This window comes from Myotis davidii, unplaced genomic scaffold, assembly GCF_000327345.1.
Source record: "Myotis davidii unplaced genomic scaffold, ASM32734v1 scaffold228, whole genome shotgun sequence".
Taxonomy (NCBI): domain Eukaryota; kingdom Metazoa; phylum Chordata; class Mammalia; order Chiroptera; family Vespertilionidae; genus Myotis; species Myotis davidii.
Window position 1 is genome coordinate 315,022 of NW_006300104.1, and position 24,479 is coordinate 339,500.

Below are 24,479 nucleotides of genomic sequence, written 5' to 3' on the forward strand. Positions count from 1 at the left end.
CTGCTGATTCATTTTAGGTGTGTACTTAGTGATCTGGGAGGCAGGTTTACAGATGTGGATCTGGAAAATCCAAGTCTCTTCTGGAATTGGAGGGTACGACACAATGCCCATCTTCTTCATTAGACAAATGTCTGCTTTACTGGGACAAGTATTACCTACAGTCCCAGAAAACAGAAGTCTAACCCTTACTTTTTAAGTAAGCAATGAACTGTCAGAAAGGCTAATATTATTTTCTAGAAATTATCAAAATACCTCCCAAGAAATATTTTAGTTCAATATTAGTGCTTCCTCATTCCTCCCCCCTGTTTTCCTTCCTCAAGTCCACAATTTCACATCCTATGTCATAAGGATCTTTTAAGCAAGGGACATACAAAGTTGAAAAATCCAAGTCTGTGGTGCTTACAATCTTGGTGGAAAAGATTCTGAGTAAAGGATTAAGAAAACCTTTTCTCTTATCTGTGGAAGAATTACTTTGGCTTAACTTTCTAGCTCTGTTCCCCTTGATATCTGATAAAGATAGATGTCAGCTACCAAGCAACATTTATAGTGGTAAAAATGAAACATGGTTGGTGTGTTGGCATGAACTGAGAGGTCTGTAGCCAGGACCATAATATCTGGTGTAAGAAGTCTAGGCTTTGAGATTCCGGGTGTAGACCCTGAAGTTGAGTATGCCCTTCCTTGTACTGCCCTGGAAGCTATATTCAACAGCTATTGCAAGAAATATTGTTCCTACAGTATGGGGCTTCTAAGGCAAAATGACTCTCACACCCACTATGTAGCTCACTCTTGCACAACTGACATGTCACTTGTGGTGGTGGTGGGACAGGGGAAAAGCAGAAGATAGTCTGGGGACTGGTGAGCACTCTTGCTGAAGAAATACAGCTGATGTTTTCCCGCTAGTACATTGTTTTTCTATCTTCTAATTACACTTGTGGCCGAATCAGTTCTATGAGTTTGACTTACCAATTGAACCTAAGACCACTGAGAGGGGTGTCCTAATGTTTATGCAAATGATTACCAAGTATTCAGGTACATGCTAATCAAGGTTTATAGACAAAGTGTTACAGGAATTTCTGCTCTAAGAATTCTGGCTTCAGGTTGGTGTTTGCAAAATTGCTTGGTAAGCAATCTAAAGAACGTACTCTTCCTCACACCTGAACTGATCTTCCTGTAATTTCACATCATCATAATTAAAACAAAATTTCATAATTAGAACTCACTAAAGCATAAAATATGAAGTATGTACTCAGTGCCTATGCCGAGAGACTGAAAAAAAATATCTATAAAGATAATTAAAGAAATAATGACCTGTATCAAATTATAATTTAGATTTTTTGTGGTCTAATTCTTTCTATACATATTTCTCTTCTCCAAGTTTATATTGAAAACTACCTCATATAAATAATTCAAAGGTAGCAAAAACAAGAGACCAGGATGCTAGAATGTACTCTACACAGACAATATTTCAACTTTACCTGAATTCTTATATATTGTAAGCTCCCTTTTATGAATATTATTATAATGATCTAGTTCCATGTCCTGGCCCATAGTTAGTTAACTTTTTGAATCATTCATTCAGTAGGTATTTATTAAATATCTACCACATGCTGAGGAATGTATTACTATGGATTCCACAGAAAGAAAACTAAATATGATATCATGGAGTAGTTTCAATTAACTCCACTGGCCTGGAAATCCTGAATAACAGGCAATAATCCAGAAGTCCACATTCATTTAGTAGTAATCTATTTAATGGTTACGCTTCCATTTGCTTTTGTGAAAATATTTAGGTAAAGATACCAGTCAATGCCCATACATTGTAAAATAGGCTAAAAATACATGTTGTTTTCTTAAAAATCTATTAATGACTGATGAAGAAAGGTGATATTTTAAATGTCTGGCTTCATTCACTTGGTTTGAAACTACTTCTAGATCATCAGCAAATGGACAAAACACTTCTGAAGGCTTGAGTCTTACTTTGCAGAGGGTAAGGACCTAAAATCGGTGACTATGACATAATCCTATTCGTTCAAACTACAGGTAAATGGTGGTCACAACACTCTGTCTTAAGGGCTCCCCTGGTGTCCCTTCTGCAGTACACTCTGGGGTCTGAGAAGTTGGGTGGTACTTGGGTCCAGGGTCCCCAGGCACTCTGAGAAAGGGGTCCTAAAGTAAAGGTAAGTGGCTCCAACATTTACAGCTACTAGCCCAGGGGTGGGCAAACTTTTTGACTGGAGGGCCACAATGGGTTCTTAAACTGGACGGGAGGGCTGGAACAAAAGCATGGATGGAGTGTTTGTGTGAACTAATATAAATTCAAAGTAAACATCATTACATAAAAGGGTATGGTCTTTTTTTTCAATAGTTTTATTCATTTCAAACGGGCTGGATCTGGCCTGCGGGCCGTAGTTTGCCCACGGCTGTACTAAGCCATCACCATTTCAGCTTAGCTACACCAAGCAACTGCTAACCCTCCTGTTTATTGACAGTTGTTCCCCATCCTCCTTGCAGAGTTCACCAGGGCCCTTTCCTCACACACTGGAAGATTCTCAACATTAGGGAAGTATGAAACCCAAAATTAAGGAATGCCTCCCTCCAAAACATGTAATTTATCATAATCCCTAACTATCAATTCAGCATTTTAAAATGTACTTCATATTTCTTTTAGAAATCCCATGAGATGGGTATTTATTATGATCGTATTTGCATAAGTTTATGAGCAGGGGGTGGCAAACATTTTCTGTAATGGGCTAAATAGTAAATATTTTAGGTTTTATAGAGCCACACAGAGTCTCTGTCACATATTCTACCCCCATCCCCCAACTCTTTGAAAATATAAGTCATTCTTAGCTAGAGAGTCAAGGGCAGATTTGACCCACAGTCTGTAGTTTGCCAATCTGTGCTTTCTAGGCATGAAGGGTAAATACAGTCTTAGCCACCTATGCCTTCTTAGGAACCAAAAAACACATGCTCAACATTTTTTACCACCACTTCCTGTGATTTAATATCGATACTGAATGCTGTTTCAGGTAAAGCAGTCAACTCTACGAAAATAACACGTAACAATTTCCATTTGAAAGAATGCTTAATTCTATTTGCAGCTTAGACATCAAATCAATGAAGGTGGTAAGGATCACTGATTTATATTTGCCAAGAAGTTTTGCCTAGGTTCTCATGTTTAATTTAATCTCTCCGATAATCTTGCGTACTACATGTACTCTTATCCCTATTTTATACATAAGGAAACAGAGATTCTTATAGGTGACCACCAAGGTTACTACAGCCAGTTTTTTGCAAAAGAATTTGATTGAACCCAGATCACCTGATGCCAGCTCCTAGTGTTTCCACAGAGTAAATGCAAAATATATTCATGGAAGAGCACACATGCAACCTCAGGCACACACACTTAGCAGGACCAGAACAAAGCAATGATGATTTGCAACCTTTTCTGAGAGAAATTCTCAGAAGTTGCACTTGTGAAGCTATTTGGATCACTGTTCACAGGTTCTCTTTTATTATTCGCTAGAGTAGAGGTTGGGTGCACAAAATTCGTGCACGAGGGGTAGGGGAGGGTTCCCTCAGCCCAGTCTGCACCCTCTCCAATCCAGGACCCCTTAGGGATGTCCGAATGCCGGTGTAGGATCGAGCCTAAACCGGCAGTTGGACATCTCTCTCACAATCCTGGACCGCTGACTCCTATCCGCTCACCTGCCTGCCTGCCTGATTGCCCCTAACTGAACCCCCTGCCAGCCTGATCACCCCTAACCGCCTCAGCCTGCTGGCCTGATCGCCCCTCACTTCCCCTACCACTGGTCTGTTCACCCCACGCAGCTTGCTGCTCGGTCATTTGGTCGCCCCTCACTAACCCCCTGCCCAGCCTGGTCACCCCATGCTGCCTGTTCGGTCGTCTGTTCAGTTGTGATGGTCACTTAGGCTTTTATATAGATAGAATTTTAGAGAGAGAGGAAGGGGGAGAGAGAGAGAAACATCAATCAGTTGCCTACTGTATGCACCCCGACTGGGCATCGAACCCACAACGTAGGTATGTGCCCTGACCAGAAATCGAACCCACAACCTTTCGGTGTGTGGGATGATGCTCCAACCAACTGAGCCACACTGGCCAGGGCCACAGGTACTTTTTAACAGGGTCTCATAATTATTAGGTGTCCTAACTGAGCAAGGAAGAAAGATAATAACCCCACCACTAATGAAACTACTGCCAACTCAAGCATCCCTGTCCTTTTCAGGGCCAAAACTTTATGTCTGTGCAAACATAAAATGCAAACAAACAATACAAGGCATTTCAAGCAAGTCAATTGCCTAATGAGCTTTCAAAAGACACAAGGTTTTATACAATCAATGAAAAGAATATTTGAGAATAGCTTCCATCACCCTGAAAGCCGTTGTTGAAAGAGGAGCCCGAAGAGTGAGATTTAGTAAAAATGGAACGACGCTGGCAACATGACAGTGGCTTTAAATGAGAATGATTTGTCAATAAAATGAGTCCAAATGGCCCTTGGAAAAACCAATAGAGATTTTTTTACAAACTGAATCCATTTATGACTCTACTAAAATTCAAATTTCGTAATATTACAGAAAAACTACAACTTTAAACATGATTCATTTTTGTTTGATGTGAGAATGGCTATAGCTGCATGTGCTGCTGGATAATAAACTACATGTATTTTCATTATTTTAGTTTTATTGTTAAAATGAAACACCATTTGCATCATTCATTACAAGACTAGCCACAATTTAAGTGGATTCCTTTTTAATGTTTCGCCCACCAATACCCCCCAGTCCCTCCTGCACTGCTTCGCCAACCAGGAAGGCTGCAGGCTAACGAAGAGAATAAGGAACTTGCTTCCCTCTCTTGAAAGAGCAGAAGCAGCTACAGAGCCTGCATCACGAGCACGTCCACAACTAGCTTGCTACCTTGACCTTCCATGTATATATTCCACGCAAGTCCCCTTCTACAGTCGAAATACTTCTTGCTCACGTTACTAGAGTGCATAAGCTGTTTACACCCACAGTCATCCAAGTGATCTTTTCCCATGAATACAATGTGATAATAGAAAATGTCAGGCCTCCCATGACATGCTCAGCATCAGTAAGATCTCCCTGGCAGTATTCATCAGTTTCCTACGTCTAAGATAAGAATCTCATTTCCTTAGTTGACACGTGACTTGCATTGGCTAGCCATGAGACACACTTAGAGACCCAGGGACAGCCCGTGGCTGGAGGCCATTATGTCTGGTTTTCCGTATTAGAGTTAGGCATTGGGACACAGAGAAACCCCTTTCTGTACCCCAAGAGAAGAAGTGTGCTCCTAGAAACACACTGTGTGACAGATATTGAAGAACTGGGGTCACATTCCTTCTTGATCTAGTGACTAAACATCTTAAAACATGAAAGAACACATTATGTTGTAAAGCTATTAAAGTTTTATTTTAGCATTCAGATTGATTCAATTTTTCAGACTCCAAACACAAGACAAAAGAAAACTATATTGACCCTCAAACATTGTATGTGAAAGCACTTATAGTTTTTTCCATTATCTTTCCTATTGAACAGTTCCAGAAAGTGTATAGTTATAGACAATAATCTCAGAAATGGAAAAGCCTTATAGCAAAATCAACAATCTCTCATCAGTGAGAATTTTCCAACTCACACCCCCTCCCCCATGCCCTTTATCAACATTTTCCCCCCTTCAGATCAGTGAGATCATGTAATTGTCTCCTTTCAACATTTCGACCACTTTCCTGTTCAGTGCCCGTCACCGGGACAGCAGGTGGACAACCAGGAAGTCAATCACAGGCCAGTAAATCATAAAGAGGTAAAAAACTTTGTGAAGGGTGGAAAAAGACATTTAAATCGATTACTTGGAAAAGGCACTGTTGGAAGCTGTGTGTGTCCGATAACCGTCAGTCAATAGCTCAGATAATCATAAAACTGTGTCCTTTGCAAAGGGAGAAAACTGAAATAAATGACTTGGCAAACATTTCTTTTCCTCTCCCTCTGCCACTTTAAAATGGAAGAATTCTGGATCCTTGCTGTTAACCAAATGGCATTTACAGCTCTCAGTTGGCATGGGGCAGCTGAAAATCTAAAACGAGAAATGCTTATTCCATTTCCATTTCCATGGAAACCAGTCACCAACTGGTGAAAATAAGGTAGATCAAATTTTGAACAAGAATGTTGAAATAATCACTGTTTTAAAACTTTTCTCCTGCATCAGGATGGAGAGCATAGTGTAATTTCAAGAACACACACAGATGTCTGTGTGGTTAGCAACTCACCGCTGCTTTATTGCTGCAGCTCTTCCTAATCGCAATAATTACTGCAGTCGCAAGAGTTTTTGGTGGAAAGAACACATTAGTATAAACCCAATAAATGTATCACATAGGAAATTGTGAAAATTAAATGAGCTTTTAAGAGATTTCTGTCAAGGAAACCTTGGAGTGATCAAGTAAACCTAAGAACTCCTTTCAAAGTTTATGATGATGTTTCTCTTCTTCTCTGTTCTCTGAGCAGATACATGAGGAAAGACGTGGTTTCCACAGACTGGATGGACTATGGTCATTTTCTTGACAAGACTTACAAGGAGTATTCCATTTTTTAAAACTCTACTATGAAAATCTGGCATTGAAAAGGCCACTGAAATAACCAATGGTTACAGAGTGGAGAGGGCCTCTGTAGCTCTTAGATCCATTTACCTCTCCAGGAAAATTTCAGGCCCAATCCCTCCCTTGCCAAAAAGGATCCAGATGCTACTTCCACTGTTTGCACATTTAGCATATAAATGTTATAAATTGGGTGGAAATAATTTCCCGCAGAAAAATAAGAGGATGAAAAGTGCCAATGATTCATTCCACTTGCAGCTCGGTCACTACGCATTCCTGATGACAACATCTCTAAGTTAGCTCTAATACCTTGAGTTATTTCCCAGGCTACTAAAGCCTATGGTATCCTGAACATTCAGAATGCAATTTCTGCACTCACACAGCAAACTGGAGACAATGAAGTCTCCCAGTGGCAAAAAAGAGACTTACCCCAAGTTATGCCTGTTATCATTTAGCTTATTGCCTCATATCAGACTTTCACATTCACAGCCATCCTGCTCAGACACACTTCCCTATTTCTAGCTTGTAACCCCAATTCAAAAATATCTCCATGTCTATTTCCCTTCTCATTAACTTGAATCTCCTCTTATTAGTAAAAGATAAATACATGCAGAAATGTCTGACCTCAATCATTGCTTTTTCCTGAGTATGCACAACTCATTGGGTTATTTCTAATTTCTCAGCTAACTTCTAAATCTGAAGTTGTTCCAATTATTTCTGATTTGTTTCTTTCCTACGTATGCAAATATTTAAGAGGTTTGACCTTGAGTTTTTAAGATCAACATTATAGTTAATAAATCAGAATACAATAATAAAGAAAAGTATATATATATATATATGTATGAGACAGAAAGAGAGGAAGATGGATTATTTTTACATTTCAAATCACTCAAGGAATTTTCTCAGAAGTTTTGCTAATCAGTAATTATATGTGCATGGCCCATTTTCTCTTTTTTAGCCTCAAATTACTTAGTGAAAACAATTTTTTAAGGTATATACTACTTGATTTACATTCTTATTTCAAGAAAGCCCAGCACATAATACCTAGGGGGATAAAAACACCCTACATCAAAGGTTAATTAATTTATAATTTCCTTTCTAATGGCTAAGAATCAGAATCAGTTGATGGCTAAGAATGAACACAGCCCCACGTAACTTGCATTGTAAATTATACTGTGTCCCAGAGTTTAATTGGAAGCTTCTTAATTTTAACTATGGAAAATACTCACAAATAGTATTCAGTATAAAGGAAAGTGTTTTTCCTCTTACTGAAACTGTTAGTCATTTATATTCATTTGAGATGAATAAAAACAAAGATAAAAGTAGCAGAGGGATTTTACACAACCATTTGGAATATTAGAATAGGAACAAATTAAAATTCACTTAACACTTTTATTCCTGATTGGCTTTAAAGTCATCCATAAAATTTGAATATTCTGCATTTCATGGCCTTTTATCCTTCCCTGGTTTTCTCCAGTACAAAGGGGGTGGCTGATCCTCTGCAGAGCAGGGAGGCTATGATATTCGGCTTCCAGCTGGGTCAAATTAGTAGAAATCACAGTGCACAGAGGTCACATCTTACGTTTAACAATCTCATAGCATGACAGAATAACAATATAATCACTTATTGAGTGCCTACTGTTTACCAGTCTCCAGCATGAACAAAGCATGTTATTTTCAGACAACTGTAAAGCTGAAGCTAGAGTGAGGCAGTGTGAATTAAAGGGTGAGGTTAAAAGGAAGTGGGCATAGTTACGAATTTTTGCATACACATAAAGCGTTTGGACTTGGTCATAAAGGGTAGGAAAATAGAGGAAAAATATGTTTAGATTTGAGGTTTTTGATAAAGGAAGAGCTCTAGGGGAAAGTAAGAACATTATGGCTTCTCTTCATGCAGAAAAGAAAACAACAAAATGACTAAATAGGATGCCTTTTATTCCAGAGCGTGTAAGGAGCTCAGAGACCAAGACACTTCCGCCATCACAGACATTCTCTCAGGAATGATTATTCCCTTTCATCAGTCATTTTCCAAGACCCAGGACAAACGTACCACCTCCAGGAGCCTTCCTGGGATTTCTGCCTAGCTCCAGTGCCACTCCGGGCCCTGTTTCTACTGTCTGGAGCACTGGTTTATAGTGGTTTGTTTTGTTCTATATCAACAGAACTTTTTACTTTACTTTAAATCTAATGTAAGGAGAAATGCCACTATCTAAAATAATTTTAAAACAAAATTTAAAAAGAGGTTTAGCTGTGGAACAAGGAGCTACAACCATTCCACACAGCCTCTTGAGTGACGTTTGGGCCCTCTGTGAGATCCATTAGCAGGCTCTCCAGTTATTATCATTCCAAGTATTAGGTAATGTCCATAAAACACTATTGGAAAACCAATGGTCTCCAAATCACACCTGCCTAAAGGTTTTCTTTAATTGTTGCACTGAATTAGCTAAGTGATGGATCACATGCTCATTTTCTAGCCCAGCCAACGTGGCTCAGTGGTTGAGTGTCAACCTATGAACCAGGAGGTCACGGTTCAACTCCTGGTCAGGGCACATGCCCAGGTAGCACGCTCGATCCCCAGTGTGCCGGCATGCAGGAGCCAGCCAATCGATGATTCTCTCTCATCGTTGATGTTTCTTGATGTTTCTCTCTCTCTCTCTCCCTTCCTCTCTGAAATCAATAAAAATATATTTTTTACAGTTTTAAATGTTCATTTTCTACATACTGTAAGTATATCATCAGATTCATTTTTTTAAATATATTTTATTGATTTTTTTTACAGAGAGGAAGGGAGAGAGATAGAGAGTTAGAAACATCGACGAGAGAGAAACATCGATCAGCTGCCTCCTGCACACTCCCTACTGGGGATGTGCCCGCAACCAAGGTACATGCCCTTGACTGGAATCGAACCTGGGACCTTTCAGTCCGCAGGCCGACGCTCTATCTACTGAGCCAAACCGGTTTCGGCCAGATTCATTTTTAAGTGCTATTCTCCTAGTCAGCATTCAAAAAGTCTTTCCTGAATGAAATTATATTCCATTAAATAAGCACTAAAGTCTCACAAACCACAATGATTTCCATGGATCAAAAAGTGTCTATTGCTTATTAACAATATACAGTCTATACAGTCATGTGCTGCTTAATGATGGGGGTATAATCTGAGAAATGCATTTCTAGGCCATTCCTTGGATTATGGAGCCATCACAGAGTGCGCTCACACAGCCCTAGATGGCACAGCCCGCTGCTGCTAGACTATCAGCCCGTACAGCACGTTATCTTACAAATCAGCACAGGATTAAATCAAGCACCAGACAAAACGAGGCAATGGAGAGATACAGTGAGCACGACATGTATGAGGTGGCTGCTGGTGTAGCACAGCACACTGCTGTAAACTTTTTCACATAAGTAAAAAGAGTAACTGCAAAATAATGATCAGAAGTATAGTACTGTAAGTACATAAATGACTATTATAGTCTTTATCATCATTACCAAGTACTGGTACTGGAAATGACTGTATGCGCTGTATTTGTATATGACTGGCAGCGCAGTAGGTTTGTTTACACCAGCATCACCACAAACACGTGGGCCTGCCTTGTGCTACGTGTTCGATATGACCGCTACAACATGACCAGGTAGTAGGAATTGTTCAGCTCCATTATAATCTTATGGGACCACCGTCCTATGTACGGTCTGTCATTGACCAAAATGTTCTTACTCAAAAGAAGAGCATTTAACATCGTGTTCCAAATTACAGTGTATTATCGGATACAAATAGCAGAGTCTGGAGCTCTGTGAACCTGCCGTAAATGTTGCCTTCTTCCTCTGGAAAGAGAGGGCCCCATAACTTTTCAGGTTCTTTCCTGTAACTGAGTTAAGCACCCAAGTGGTTTATTGAAAGGCGGAAGCTCAGAATTGTGGGAGCATAGAATATGCCAGGTGGAGCCGAAGGATCAAGAAAAATACCTAGTAAAGACCCACTGTGAGGGAGAAGAACACAGGCAGTGAGAGTTGACCTGGCCTCTTCTGTCACCAGTCTGCTACTGGTTGTTAGAATCTAGACCCCAGGCCTATGTCATCAAGTAGCAGTGGTTCTCAACCTTCCTAATGCTGTGACCTTTTAATACAATTCCTCATGTTGTGGTGACCCCCAACCATGAAATTATTTTTGTTGCTACTTCATAACTGTAATTTTGCTACTGTTATGAATCGTAATGTAAATATCTGATATGCAGGATGTATTTTCATTGTTACAAATTGAACATAATGAAAGCATAGTGATTAATCACAAAAACAATATGTAATTATATATATGTTTTCCGATGGTCTTAGGCGACCCCTGTGAAAGGGTCGTTCAATCCCCAAAGGGGTTGCGACCCACAGGTTGAGAACCGCTGAACTAGAGCAAGGGAGAATGAGCAAGTTACTAATATCTGGCACTTTCACTACTGGAGAGTAGTAGTCTTGGCTCTCCCCGAAGACAGACATTCCTTACACATAAAAAAGAACTCAGATCTGGGGACGAAGAGAATACCTACTTCCTATCTAACATGAGCTTTTACAAGTCAAGTGAGACTATATGCAAAAATGCTTCATGAATTCTAAAGTTTTAGAGAAATTATTATTCTTAGTCAATGGCTCCTCTGTATTTGAGAAGGTAAGGTCTGAGATGACGTGGAAGGACTAACGCCAGTCAAGGGAACCAGAAAACCTGTTCTTTTTTCTCGTTCTCTCATGGAAAACCTATTCTGACCAGGCTAAACTCTATTTAGACTTTGCTGAGTTTACAGCCCCAGGCAAAAACAGCCAAGGTTTCTTTAGGGACCAAATTTGTTCTACACTCTGCTCTCCAAATCATGTACCAAGCTTCTCAAAGCAATAGAAGTGTTCAGAGGAAGGCAAATAAGTTTTAAAAATTATTACAATAACCTAGCAATAACTTTTCAAGTATGAGCAACATGTAGTCATTGTCCATGTATCAACATAAAGCATGCTTTTATAGGATATTGCTCAAAACATTCTCTCAGTGTATAAAAGGATCATTTGATTTTATTTAACAACTTACCTAGCAGTTACTTGGATCTTCCTCCCCCTCATACATTTTCCCATTTCACTCCAAATATATGTGGGAAGTCTATATGTGTTATATTTATATAGATTTCAGAAACCTACAAATCTCAGAAAAACATGAATTTAAGATAAGAGTAACATAGTAAAAATGTTTACTCTCTTAGCATAAGAAATAATATCTCCCAAATCAAAGACCAGTTAAAACCATAAGAGATATGAAGATATGAATATTCTGTTTCAACTAGGATGAATTAAACATGAGTTATTGTCCCTTATAATTGAAATGAGTTTTACAATGGGGGTTCTAACAGAAGCTCATAGAAACACAATGGGGAAATCAGATAATGATGAATGGAATCAACTGATATAAAAACAATATGTGTGATCATAAAATATAAAAGAAAGAATATTCTTAAAAAAAAAGAAAGAATATTCTGATAATTTGCAGTGCCGTATTTGAATGTCTTCTCATATATGCATTGGAGCTGCACAGATTTCAATACAAGTGAACACTCCTACAAACACAACAGAGGAAAATAAATAATGGGTCTTGTCTCCATAAATCCACATTGTGGAACGTGGCTCCAGCAAAATAATGCTACTAGTAATACTCCCCATAGGGGGCTGAACAATATGATACAAATTCAACCTCTACAAGAATTAAGTACAGTTGCTATGGCATCCCCATTTGGGAAAGACTACAGTTGCAGTAGCAGGGGCCTCCACTGTCCCACAAATGGTATGCTTCAACTTGGAGGTGGTAAGGAGCTGTTTCTGAGATGGCCCTTCATTTCAGGACCCCTTTTGCCTCCATTTGAGTTAAATTTCAACAAGGTCAAGTCCTCTAATTCTTTGATTTTTTTCCAGTCAAATCCCAGTTCCTTCTCAGATGCTCCATTATTCAACCTCCCCCAATACTCCTTATGTGATGTGATGTGATGTGACTTAAACTATATAGGTAGGTACACTGTTATTAACTTAATTAGGGTACTCCTAAGGCTTAGGAAGAACCACACTCAAGGGGCCAAAGAGCTGCACGTGGCTCGCGAGCCGCAGTTTGCCGACCACGGACCTAGTGTAAATGATGTAAACTGGTGCCCAGAGTGGCCAGTTGCTAGACACAAATGTGTGCTTCTTGCTCCGTACGATGACAACATTACGCTAGAGCCTATGGGAAGATCAAGGTATCGGGGATGGTGGAAAAAAGAAAGGGATCCGTGACAACCTGATACAGGGGCTGCTGGAGGGTTGGGGAGAAAATGAGAGTCTATACTTGGTAACTGGGACAGACGTGGGAGGGGGAAACAGGGATCCTGTGAGGATGAACCTCAGGATGAGGAAAAACCAACCCAAAGCAAAAAGGTCATATAAAAACTTTAGCAATCCGCTCGTCTCAGCCCAGGATGTCACCGCACGTTATTATATCTGCAATTCATGCAAAGCCAAGCGCATTTACTAGCCTATATAAATTATATGCAGATGGTGTAGGGATATGTAAAAATAGAAAGAGGTAAATTCTTCTAGCAAAGGTCAGTCTTTTCTAAAATTCATGAGATGGCAGCTTGAGATGAGGACACGGGTGGAGGAAGTGGGGATTCGGGAGACGCTGGAAAAATCACAAGTAGCCCCCTGCTGGCCTCAAACCCTCGGAGCTATTTCCAGTGCTCTACAGCAAGCGGATGCACATACCTCCCCAGAGCAGGACACAAGGCTATAACCCTTCTTAGGGTGGGAGGTGTCTGATGCCCATAGGCTCTCCTGGGCTGCAGTCTTTTCCTCCTACAGACAATATCTTTCACAGCCTACATTTGCAGAGCACTCTCAAGGGCTGTCATTTAAGTGCAAAGACATTGGAAAGCATCTCTTAGTTCATATCGTTTCAACCTCAAACAGTCCGTATCTCCGTGTTGAGAGAGAGAAAAGAATTGTGAAAGCTACCTGTCCTCTAAGACTTAGACTAAGTCTTATTATTTATTATTGTCCTTAGTAATAATATTAATAACACCCATACCTGTGGCACATTTATGTAGTTTCCAAAACATTATGACCACCTGGTACCGGTTCAAATTTGTTTCATTCAAATTTGATTAAAACAAAACAAAACAAAACACTGTTAGTAAATATGAGAATTGCTTGAAAACAGATGCCCAAGTTCCAGCTTTCCCATGATAACCCCTAATCAGAGCATACCTGAAGCCTTCTCCCTCTCTCTCTCTCCAGCTTCCCCAGTCTTGTGTCTGCCTACAAGTGATGGAAGCTGAGTAAGTTCTGATAAACAGCATCCAGTCTCACTTGGGTGGCCTTCATTTATTTCCACAGAACAATATCATGGTGAAGTCAGATCTGTACAATCACTTTCTGTAACAAATTATCCTTGTTACTTGTTCAAAGTCACATGGACTTGAGGTATTGGCAAGCTTTGTGGTCTCTCTCTCCTCTCTCTCTCTCTCTCTCTCGTGGACCCTCTCTCTCTCTCTCTCTCCAGAGCCCTGAGTACCAGCATGTGGTAGAGCCACGCTGCTGAGTGTGCACTGATCACAGTGGAGCACCCATCTGGTATTACAGCTCTCCCATGGGAATAAACTTACTGACGCATGTGCTCCACACAGGAATTAATTTCTCATCTACTTGGCCACAGATTAATTTAGCTCTGCAGGTAAATAGATGCCATGGGAACAATGAGCTGCCATTCTGACTGCCACTCGGTGACATTAGGCACTTTACTCCCCCTCTCTCCAGGCATTATCTCTGAATGTGGGTTGCTGTGAGCAGTAATGAGACAACATGCAGATATGCGAATTTTATCCTTGGTTGCTTACACTGCATTCAAATCTATTCAAATAACAAGCCGGTAGTAGATTTGCAGATGTTTGGTTGTTTGTTTAATTTAAACAGGGACGCTGAGATACTGATGTGGCAAGGAAGGCTCTGCCGAGAATGCTTCCCCACGGCCACCGATGGAGCCAACAAGGCAGGCACCTGGTCTCGCCTGAAAGCAGAGCATCGTTTCCTGTGTGGCTTTGCCTTCTTTGCTGCCCTCCTCCATGAGAACCAGCCACACATGTTCTGACCTAGAGGACACCTGTCCACCTTCATTAAGGTCTGCAGCTGAAACACACATCTACCGCTGGTATTAAACACACACTTATCTTAGGTACACGGGAACAACAGGCTTCTATTGCACCTAAATTGCTAAAACAGAAAAATGTTGACATGTCTATTAGCGTATAATAACAATTTTAACGTTAGTTCCTTAACGTAAAAGGCATTTGGTGTGAAGAGGAGGCAACCAATATGTTACTAGCACCCCGATAATAAAGTGAACTATCAGCCAATGTGCAGTTTCATTGTATTGTCAGCACGTTCTCCTGGTATCTGTAACGGGAGGGTGAGATACGCAAAACAAGGGCTCTTTCCCCCCTCAGTTTGCCTTCTTATTCAGCATCTAATATGAAGGTCCAAACATCACATTTGAAAAGTCTTGGATGCCTTCTCTAATACTCTGCAATGACACACATTATGTACACCTAGTGATGACTTCTCAAGGTCTTCCTAATCTAAATTTTACATATTTCTGGGTTTAAGGAAACAAGAGAAAAATATAAAGGTCCAAGGTGGAGGTTAGAGGAGAAGATTAAGAGAGAAAGATAAATAATACACTTGTCTGGAAACCCTGCTCAAATACTTAATCCATTATTTAAAAAGAATACTTCTCTCTTTCCCCTACTACAATTTCCATCAGCTATTGAGGCCTCTGGAATTGGTGAGTTTGTTTTTTAAATAAGAGATTTAAACTGAAGCTACTATCAATTATTCATGTCAATAGTGCGCTAGGTAGGCATAAGTTATACCCAAATATCACTTTAACCTAGAGCATCAATCACACCCTTCATCAAAACTGTTAGGAGAGCCCCATGAGAGTAAGTTCCCAAATCCTTGAGGAGAACATACTGGAACTGACAGAGGGAAGAACAAAAGGGTCTGAAGACTGAATTATCATGATCATAAGCCCCAAAATAATGAAGGCAGTTCTTTATAAAAAATGAATATTTCTACATTAGGTGACAGGTGTAAGAATGGAATTCTAGGTTAGATTACCATTTTCTCTATTTATTCCGCTCTCATTACAGAATAAAGAGCCACTTAGATAAACCCTATTTATATATCTAGTTATTTTCTATCTTAGGGTGTCTAAACATCCTAAAGGCACTAGGCTCAAGGAGTACCATATCTGTGTCAGTCAAGGGCCAATCAGGAAACATGGGGCTCCTTCATAATGGACACGAGAAAAATTTATTCAAGGGACTCATATAAAGATGCAGGGGTTTGGGGACACCAATTGGGATTGGGCAGTGTTTCAGACTAGCGACACTGGAACCCTGGCTTTAAAGAGCCTTGGGAAGGAAGTGGTTATTGATAGCCACAAAGGGCAGCTCTTAGGAGGTCAGCCCTAGGGCCACCTGACAGGAGTTATCACCTTCCGGGATGCAGCTCACCCCCAGTGCCCCAGCAAGGAGGGGGCAGAGAATCAATAACCCTTTTCACTCTAGAGCAGTGGTTCTCAACCTTCTGGCCCTTTAAACAGTTCCTCATGTTGTGACCCAACCATAAAATTATTTTCGTTGCCACTTCATCAATGTAATGTTGCCACTGTTATGAATCGTAATGTAAATATCTGATATGCAGGATGGTCTTAGGCGACCCCTGTGAAAGGGTCATTCGACCGCCAAAGGGGTCGCGACCCACAGGTTGAGAACTGCTGCTCTAGAGCCTCCCACTATCGCCTGCCTGAGCCTTCCATTGGCCAAACCCAGCTGGAACCCAGAAGGCAAGGGAGCCCATTAATGCAGTCCCTAGAGATCAGCTTTCTTCTCTGTAGAAAGGTAAAGGGTTAAAAAAAAGATATGCAGCACAAGGTGAGGACCTACATATAACTATAACTAACTACAACTATATAAGTATAACTGAACTATATATAACACTATGACACCATTTAATAGGTTACTATTTCGACTGGGATACATTTTGCTAGTTCATCTAGATGAGCCAATCAAAGTAGACACTCTGATGATGATTATAAGTAAAACCAGACATTTTATATCCCAAACTAAACTGGAAATCATCTTCTCAGTGTCTGGTCTTGCCCCTTGCTTCCCCACTTGGTTAAGTGTGATTGCATCCACAACAGGAAAGATTGTATAAAAAAGTAAGTTCACAGGTGCCATGAAATCTCCCTGGAGGGCAGCCAGCATGGAGTAGGGAGGGTGAGTGCAGGCACCACAGGGGAACCCACATGTGTGGGGCGGGGAGTGGGGGGAGCCGGGAATGTGCAGGTGCAGCTGGTGGAAGGTTGAACAGTGGCGGAATATTTGGGGAATTCCAAGTCCTGACAGGCTAATAAATAAACTGGGAGGAGGAGAGGACACAGAGCGGAGCAGACTTAATAATGAGGGAGGAGCGGGGTCCTGAAGGGTCTTGTATTTTTAATGAAATGTCACGACATTAAAGGATGCTAACGCTCTTGTTTTGGTTTAGAAAGACCCCTCAGCAGGATGGGGTGAGACTGGAGACAGCGAAGCCTTGTAGGAGATTTTATAAGGAGGCAGGTGAGAGAAGAGAGTAGACTAACGGAAGGCTAGTGTGGAGGGATGGATGGGGGCAGTGTCTCTGGAGAACTATCACAGAGCAGGACTTCAATGCTGAGAACTGTCAGGACTCGGTGACTGATGACTGTTGAGGGGAAAGAAGAGGATGGCTGGCCTGTGGTCTGAGAGGCCTTTTCTCATTGTATTACAGCTTTTTGTGAGGCTCCAGCACCCAGAGAGCCTTCCCAGAACCGAAAAGCTATCAAAACGTATCCCAATGTATTGATTGCATCAAGAAGCCATATGATAGAAATGAGTTTTCTAGAATATTCACTGCAGGCTCTTTCATGGACATAAAATCTACGGCTGAATATGAAAAGCGTCAGATGTTTCTGCACAGCTGTCTGTGGATATTCAGCATCTAGTCTGTACATTCGTAGGGACAACGTTGCATAAATTCACTTGACAATCACTGATGCGGCAACTACTATGTAGTATATTGGAGATGTTATTTTGCAAAAGGATTAGAGGGAAAATTTTGAAAATATTTGGAAAACAAATCAGCCTCTGATAATGGCCTTGCTTTTCTTTGGCAGGTTTTTTCTCACCTACTTAGCTACGGGGTAATTTCATCTTAACATGTTTGGCTAAATCCTGTGTGTAAAGAAATAATGCTGCTACATTAAGAAGTATTAAGGTCACGCAGCTATTGATCAGAGACCTGAAGTGTGCTTTCTTTTATCTTCTCTCTCTCAGATTGGATTAATATATCTGTATAATCAGAAAACACTGTCTACACTCATTGGTCTGGCTTTGGGACACTACCCCTGACAATAGTCCATCTGTAAGAATGAGAGGCCATGCACACTTGGGTTTCTGCAACATGGTGACATTCTTAAAACCAGAAATGATGTGTGAAAGGAGACTAAAGGACCAGAAGAAATGTGCTCCCATCCACCCTGGTTAAATCTCCCTAGAAACAGAGATAAGCAACAAAATGAAAAATCCATTCCTTTGGGAAAATGAGTCTTTCACCTGTGGGTTGGTTTATTTTAAAAAGGAATTAGATTCTGGGCCCATATGTGTTACACTCAAAATATAACACCATGGTCTCATCTCCCACTAAATATGTGGCTATGACTTTTAAGCAGAGGGAACATTTAACAAGAAGCAATCTAGGGAAGGGACAATCTAGCTCAGACATCAATAATTCATTTATCGGAAATAGGAGTCGTGGTATGAAATGCCAGGAGGCAGTTTCATTTTCAGGGAGGCATTTTCTATTTTAAAGCCTAGAACAATGCAGTCAGCTTTATTCAGCAAGCTGATGTGAATGGAGGCAAAGCCGAATTGGAGGACTAGTTGTATGGTCTCCCCTAATAATACTATTTCTTGAGTATCTGTTATTGAGGTCTGACACACTACCATTTGGGGGACTTGAAAAAGTAGTAAGAAGTGGATTTTTATAACTTTTGTACTTCAGAAGTGATTACCTTCACCCTAAAGCTTTAGGACTAGAAATGTAATCCTGTGAGTCTAAGAAACAATGATTTGCATAAAGTTGTGAGGGTATATTCTCTCTTAGTACTAGAAGCCTTTAGGCATTACAGCTTCTTACTGAGTCATCTCCCAACTCAATCCATTAGTAAGTAACCTCTATTATTTCTCCACGGCATCCCCCCAGCATTTAGCATAGCATCATCACTCACAAAGTGGGGCATCAATGCACACCTATTGAATGAATGAGCAAATGCTGCCACATATGAAATAATTTCAAATATGCTCTGAAGCCTACTGGTCAGACCATACAATGAGGAGGCACTTGCATAGCAAATCCCTCAACTTCCTCGTTCTGATGATTAGAAATTCCGCCCCTTGACTATCTTGCATCAAATTCAAGGACTCCTGATTTCCAAGGGAGATGGGGAAATGGAATTAATGAAAAGCAGACTTATTACAGACTGAATGATTCATAGCTCCCAGCCCCTAAAGGACCAGAAAGACCTAACTAAACCCCTAACCTTGGAAATGAAGACCTCCAAGTCATAGTTTAAATTTTAAATGCCCATATGCATATTTATTTTGAGATATTTATAATTGTAACCCATTATTTACCAAGAACTGGATAAAGGAATAAAACACATCATTATAATAAAAGCTATAATTATCTAGCACCTGTTATATAGTCAGCAGTATGCTTGGTGTTTTACATACTTCACTGCTACTCTTTGGAAGTATTATGCCCATTTTAGAGATTTAAAAAAAAATACTAAAGTTCAGAGTAGTTAGGTCCAAAGACTATAAATGTAATCAAGGAGAACTAAAGCAAGTCAACTCTTCTAGACTACAAACCCACTCATTTCCTGACCAAATGACCTCTATTCAAACAGAATTATCTGTCTATGAATCTATGCTTACAGGCAGATCCATCCATCACATCTATAGTTATAGTGTAATGAACAGAGAATATATTTTAATTGTAACCCTAAACGCGTGACTACATGCTTACGGTTGGCAAAAAAAATAAAAATCAGGCAGAACTATGAGAGGAGATAAAGGGACATCTGATAGCCCAGGTGACTACTGACTTTCATAAAATAGAGGTAGGCAGTGCTGGTGTTGCACCATGGAAAATGCCACATTTCTCTCTCGAGACTACAAACCTAAGCACACACCTGGACCAAATTCCCATGTCCTCTGATAATCAGATTCACACTACATTCTATGGACCATGGACGGTGCTTAGAATGAGTTAAAACAGGACACACCAGAATACCCCAGTGTGAGCAGCATGGCTGTGATTCTTCTTAACAAAGGTCTTGGGGAGTGGCCAAGTTGAAAAGGAATCCTCACAAAGAATTCAGTTTTTAAAAGGCAGACTGTACAGAGACATCAAAGTCAATATTGAAAGAATTAGCTTTACATATAGACTTTGTGGTCAGCGATGTTAGTCACAGGTCAGGACCACAACCACCCCCAACCGCCTTGAAGAACAGTCACTATCACCACAGACAGTTTCAATGCAAAACTCAGCACATGTAGATTCAGAGAGAACTGACTACAGGGCACAATACATTTTCATTTTCTACCAACAGACCCTCTTGTCTCTTGACACTTTGGGTATTAACATGATCTAGACTTTCCTGTTTCTGTTTTCTCTATATAAAATGTTGATGGGATAAATTTAGCTAAAGGATATAGTACGGTCAATTCTGCTATACTGCTTGCCTTGAAAACACAAATGTTTATTTGTTTTGTTTTTAAAATACAAATGTTTTGATTGATATATCTAAGCAATCAATCAACAATGACTGATATGTTAGAGAATGTTTGAACATATGTGAAATTTGCATTTGTTGATACAAAATTTTGCCCCAGAAACTCTAGGGAGACGTAGAAAACACACCCAGTGGCACTAAGCCCTGAACAACACAGAATACACTACACAGAGCCACACCCCACAGGAGCACGGTGGTCCACACGTGTCCACAGGCGTGCTGATAATTCCCTGATTTCTGATCACCCTCCTTCCATTTCACAATAACTTGCAGCTGCCAGGTTCGCGAAGGCCGTACTGGTGGTGTACCTGACTCTGCTTCTGTCCCCCTTTCCCACTGTGATTGTCCTCTCTAGTCTCTGTCCTTTGTAGAAATGCTCATCTTTCTCTTTTCCTCTTATTCTTTGACTTTTGCACACAGAGTGGCAGGCACGTGAGTCAGAATAGATCTAATGGGCACACACGTCCACCAACAAGCTTCAGGTCTTTATGCAGATAGTGTCACAGTGCTTGTAGTTTTATATATTTCTTAACCACTTTACCTGGATAAAATTGGGACTGTTTTGAGTCATTTTTGTGTGTGTCACTGATGAAGTTTTTGAGTGCTGAGCTCCAACTCCATTTGCTTATTACTCTGTGGTTTTAGATCTTGCAGAGTGCAAGTATTTTTTAGGAAAATTGCATGATAGCAGAATAGACTGATATTTATTAGTGATGACTTTATTGAAGCTTCAAGTTTTTCTTTTGTGTTTCCTTCTAACTTGCACATTAGGTTAAATACAGTAGCTCAGGGTCTCAAATTATAATCCTTTGTGTGAAATTCACCATAACTTCAAACAGTGTAATCTAGATAGCAATGACCAGGTCTAAAAGGAAAACTATCCAGTTTAGTTTAGTTCCCTTTCTCTTTAGAAAGTTCTAGAAAATTCTATCTATACCAATTTGCATATTAATGCTTTCACCACTAAATGTGATCTATAATATTGACTCAGTTTTTAATATTAATAATCAGGATATTTTCCAAAGTAACTCTTTTGGTAAATGGTAAAGAGAGAGAAAAAAGAGAAAAATCCCATGTACAGTCACAATTATCTAGGTCAGATAGTTTTATCTAAACTTATTGACTTAATCAAATAATCCTGGCTGAGAAAATTTTCCCTAAGGAAAAACACAGGCTGGAAACAGTACATAATAAATGGGCACAACACCTCTCTTTGAAACTTCTGCAGAACCCAAACTAAAATATGTAAATAAGAATTCCAATGATAGTATCTGAATCACAGTATTATGCTGGAGGAGCTTTGCAGAAAAAGGAAAAAAGTTAATGTGATCTAGAGATTAGAAATAACGACAGACTTTAAAATGCCTATATCATGGTAAGCAACAAATACCATTTCCATTTACTTTCTGAAGAATGTTAAGATATTCTAGCTTATCAAAGAGATGTGCATTTTCATTTGCTTTCATAAAAACTACCGTGCTAACTGGAAAGTGTAACTGTGGTTAAATGGGTTTCTAAAGCTCTTGACTGTGGAGATAAGAAATGTAATGTGTTCCACACCTGGCAAACCTTTAAGTGTTTAGGTCTATTAATGGAAAACACCATCACGACAGCAAGAGGACAGGAAAGAGTCCTCAAGCACAGAATGCAATCAAGTTTGTTGAACTTAACAGAGTAAAGCAACTCTTTTGGGAGATACTTTCTCGCCTCTCCCTTTCGCACCCCATTCCTAAACAAATAGGCCACAGGGTCAATTACCACTTGAAAGATAATTATGAATATTCCCCAGCTCTCCTCTCAAAATCTGGAAATTGAATCATTCTAGAGGGTTCTCTCTCTTTCTCTCTGCAATGATTCTTACTATCTGGACCTCTCCCTTTTATTACCCAGAAGCATCCGTGGAAAGACACTTATTTATCCTGGAGCAAATTCGGGATCATCTGTTACCAAGGAGTCCCAAGTAAAGTATTTCTCTCAGCAAAAGCAAAAAGCAAGGCTCCCTGCCAGTCACACGCCAGTCAGCCTTCACTTGGGCCTTACTTGTTCTCGTTGCTTGCATCATAACGAGGCATTGGGTCCAAGTCATTCCCATTCACGTCACAACTGGCCAGAGCATCCTATGGCCACAGAGGAGAGAGAGAAAGGAGACAGATGGTCATTAATTAGCCATTAACCTGCAGGCTCATGCATTCTTAAACACATTTCTGCAAGAGAGTAATTAGATTAAATAATACATTTACTGTTCGCTAGTGTCAGGATGCCTTGTTCAGTAATAATCAGTGTCGTCTTTTTCCCCCCTTAGACAGAAGAAATACTCTTCACAGACCAAAGATGTGTCTGGTAGATTCTTGCCATCACTTTTCCTCTTAGACCAAGACCTGGCTTCTTACCCAATTTCTTCAAATATGTCCTCAATTACCACCTTTTCTGTGAAGTACTCCTGGACTATCTAAAAGCAGAGAGGTTTATTCTCCATGGACTCTCTATCCTCATTTCTTGAATATCAAATCCTTTACCATAATTCAAACACTTTTTAAGTTAAAAATCATTCACAAATAATTGGCAGGTCAATTAAAAATCAATATTAAAAAATTACTATATCAGGTTATTTTAGGATCTCTATTAGGTGATATTTGTCTGGTTTCAGATGTTTTATCTACTATAAAAGAATCTACAATTCAAACTTTTTACTAAAAGCCAATGGCCTTGTAACCCAATCAAAATAACCAATAAAGTTTTATTATATGTCAAGGTTCAAAATGAGGCAAAAATACCTCTGAAGCAAATTTATATCACTCTAGTCTAGATATAACTAATTTAGGATCCTTTGAATTTTCTGATGCTTTTTGTTAATTCTTGGTTTTGGTTTTAGTGAACAGAAATTTATTTTTGTTTTCTATCTTTATCAAAGGCTCTGTTTCTAAAAATAACTTATGGTACATAGACTCTGAAATGTTTGGGGGAATTAAGAAAAATATATGCATTACATATAAAGGTGCCATGTCCCCGCTTCCTGGATAAAGAGGGACATGCAGCCCTGCTCAGTGGTCATAGAGCAGTGATGGCAAACCTATGACACGCGTGTCAGGGGTGACACGCGAACTCATTTTTTGATTTTTCTTTGTTAAATGGCATTTAAATATATAAGATAAATATCAAAACTATAAATCTTTGTTTTACTATGGTTGCAAATATCAAAAAATTTCTATATGTGACACGGCACCAGAGTTAAGTTAGGGTTTTTCAAAATGCTGACACGCCGAGCTCAAAAGGTTCGCCATCACTGTCACAGAGCATGAAGGAGGGTAGCTAGTGTAACTTACTAATTTCACTTGGAAGGAAACAGGCCAAGACAGGCTAACTAACGTGGCCAGACAAGCTAAGTAACCTGGTTCCACAGGCATGAAACCAACTGCCTGTGGAACCAAGACTTGAACCCAGGTCACATGATACCCCACCCTCTGTGCTTTTCTTGGCTCAGCATAGCTCTGACATTAGAACGGAGAGGGTGCCAGTACTGCTAATTGCACAGATAAATTCTGGAATTTTCTTTCAAGGAGGAAAATAAAAATAGTAAAGAATGCAATCACAGTTAGGTTAAAGCTGCTTCTACTTTGTCAGACACATTCCAATGCAGCGGGGAGCAGGAATATACCATAAAAACAGCATTGCACATGACAAGACAGACTTATTTGCGAGGAGGTCCATAGCCACAGTTCTGTTCTCGGTACAGTCTGGGTTAACTCAGTAGGGTCAGGCCTCATTTCCTAACCTACCAAATGAGGAGACTGAACTGAAGCTCCTTTTTAGCTCTAAGAGTCTGTGCTATAAAGAGACAAGTTTAACTGCGCATGCTTGGAGGCAGGGTGAGAGCAACTACTCAAGTATTTTGCTCAAATAATAACTAAAGAAATTTCCAGTTCCTTCTT

At 39.9% G+C, this 24,479-nt stretch overlaps 1 protein-coding gene across 1 annotated transcript in view; it reads right to left on the reverse strand.

Annotated features, from left to right (window-relative positions):
* PCSK5 (proprotein convertase subtilisin/kexin type 5) overlaps positions 1-24,479 on the reverse strand; it is a 416,138-nt gene that overhangs the window by 273,891 nt on the left and 117,768 nt on the right. Inside the window, exon 5 of the mRNA XM_006776508.2 lies at positions 22,591-22,667. Within this exon, the coding sequence (XP_006776571.2) occupies positions 22,591-22,667 (77 nt within the window). The remainder of the gene's footprint in view (positions 1-22,590; positions 22,668-24,479) is intronic.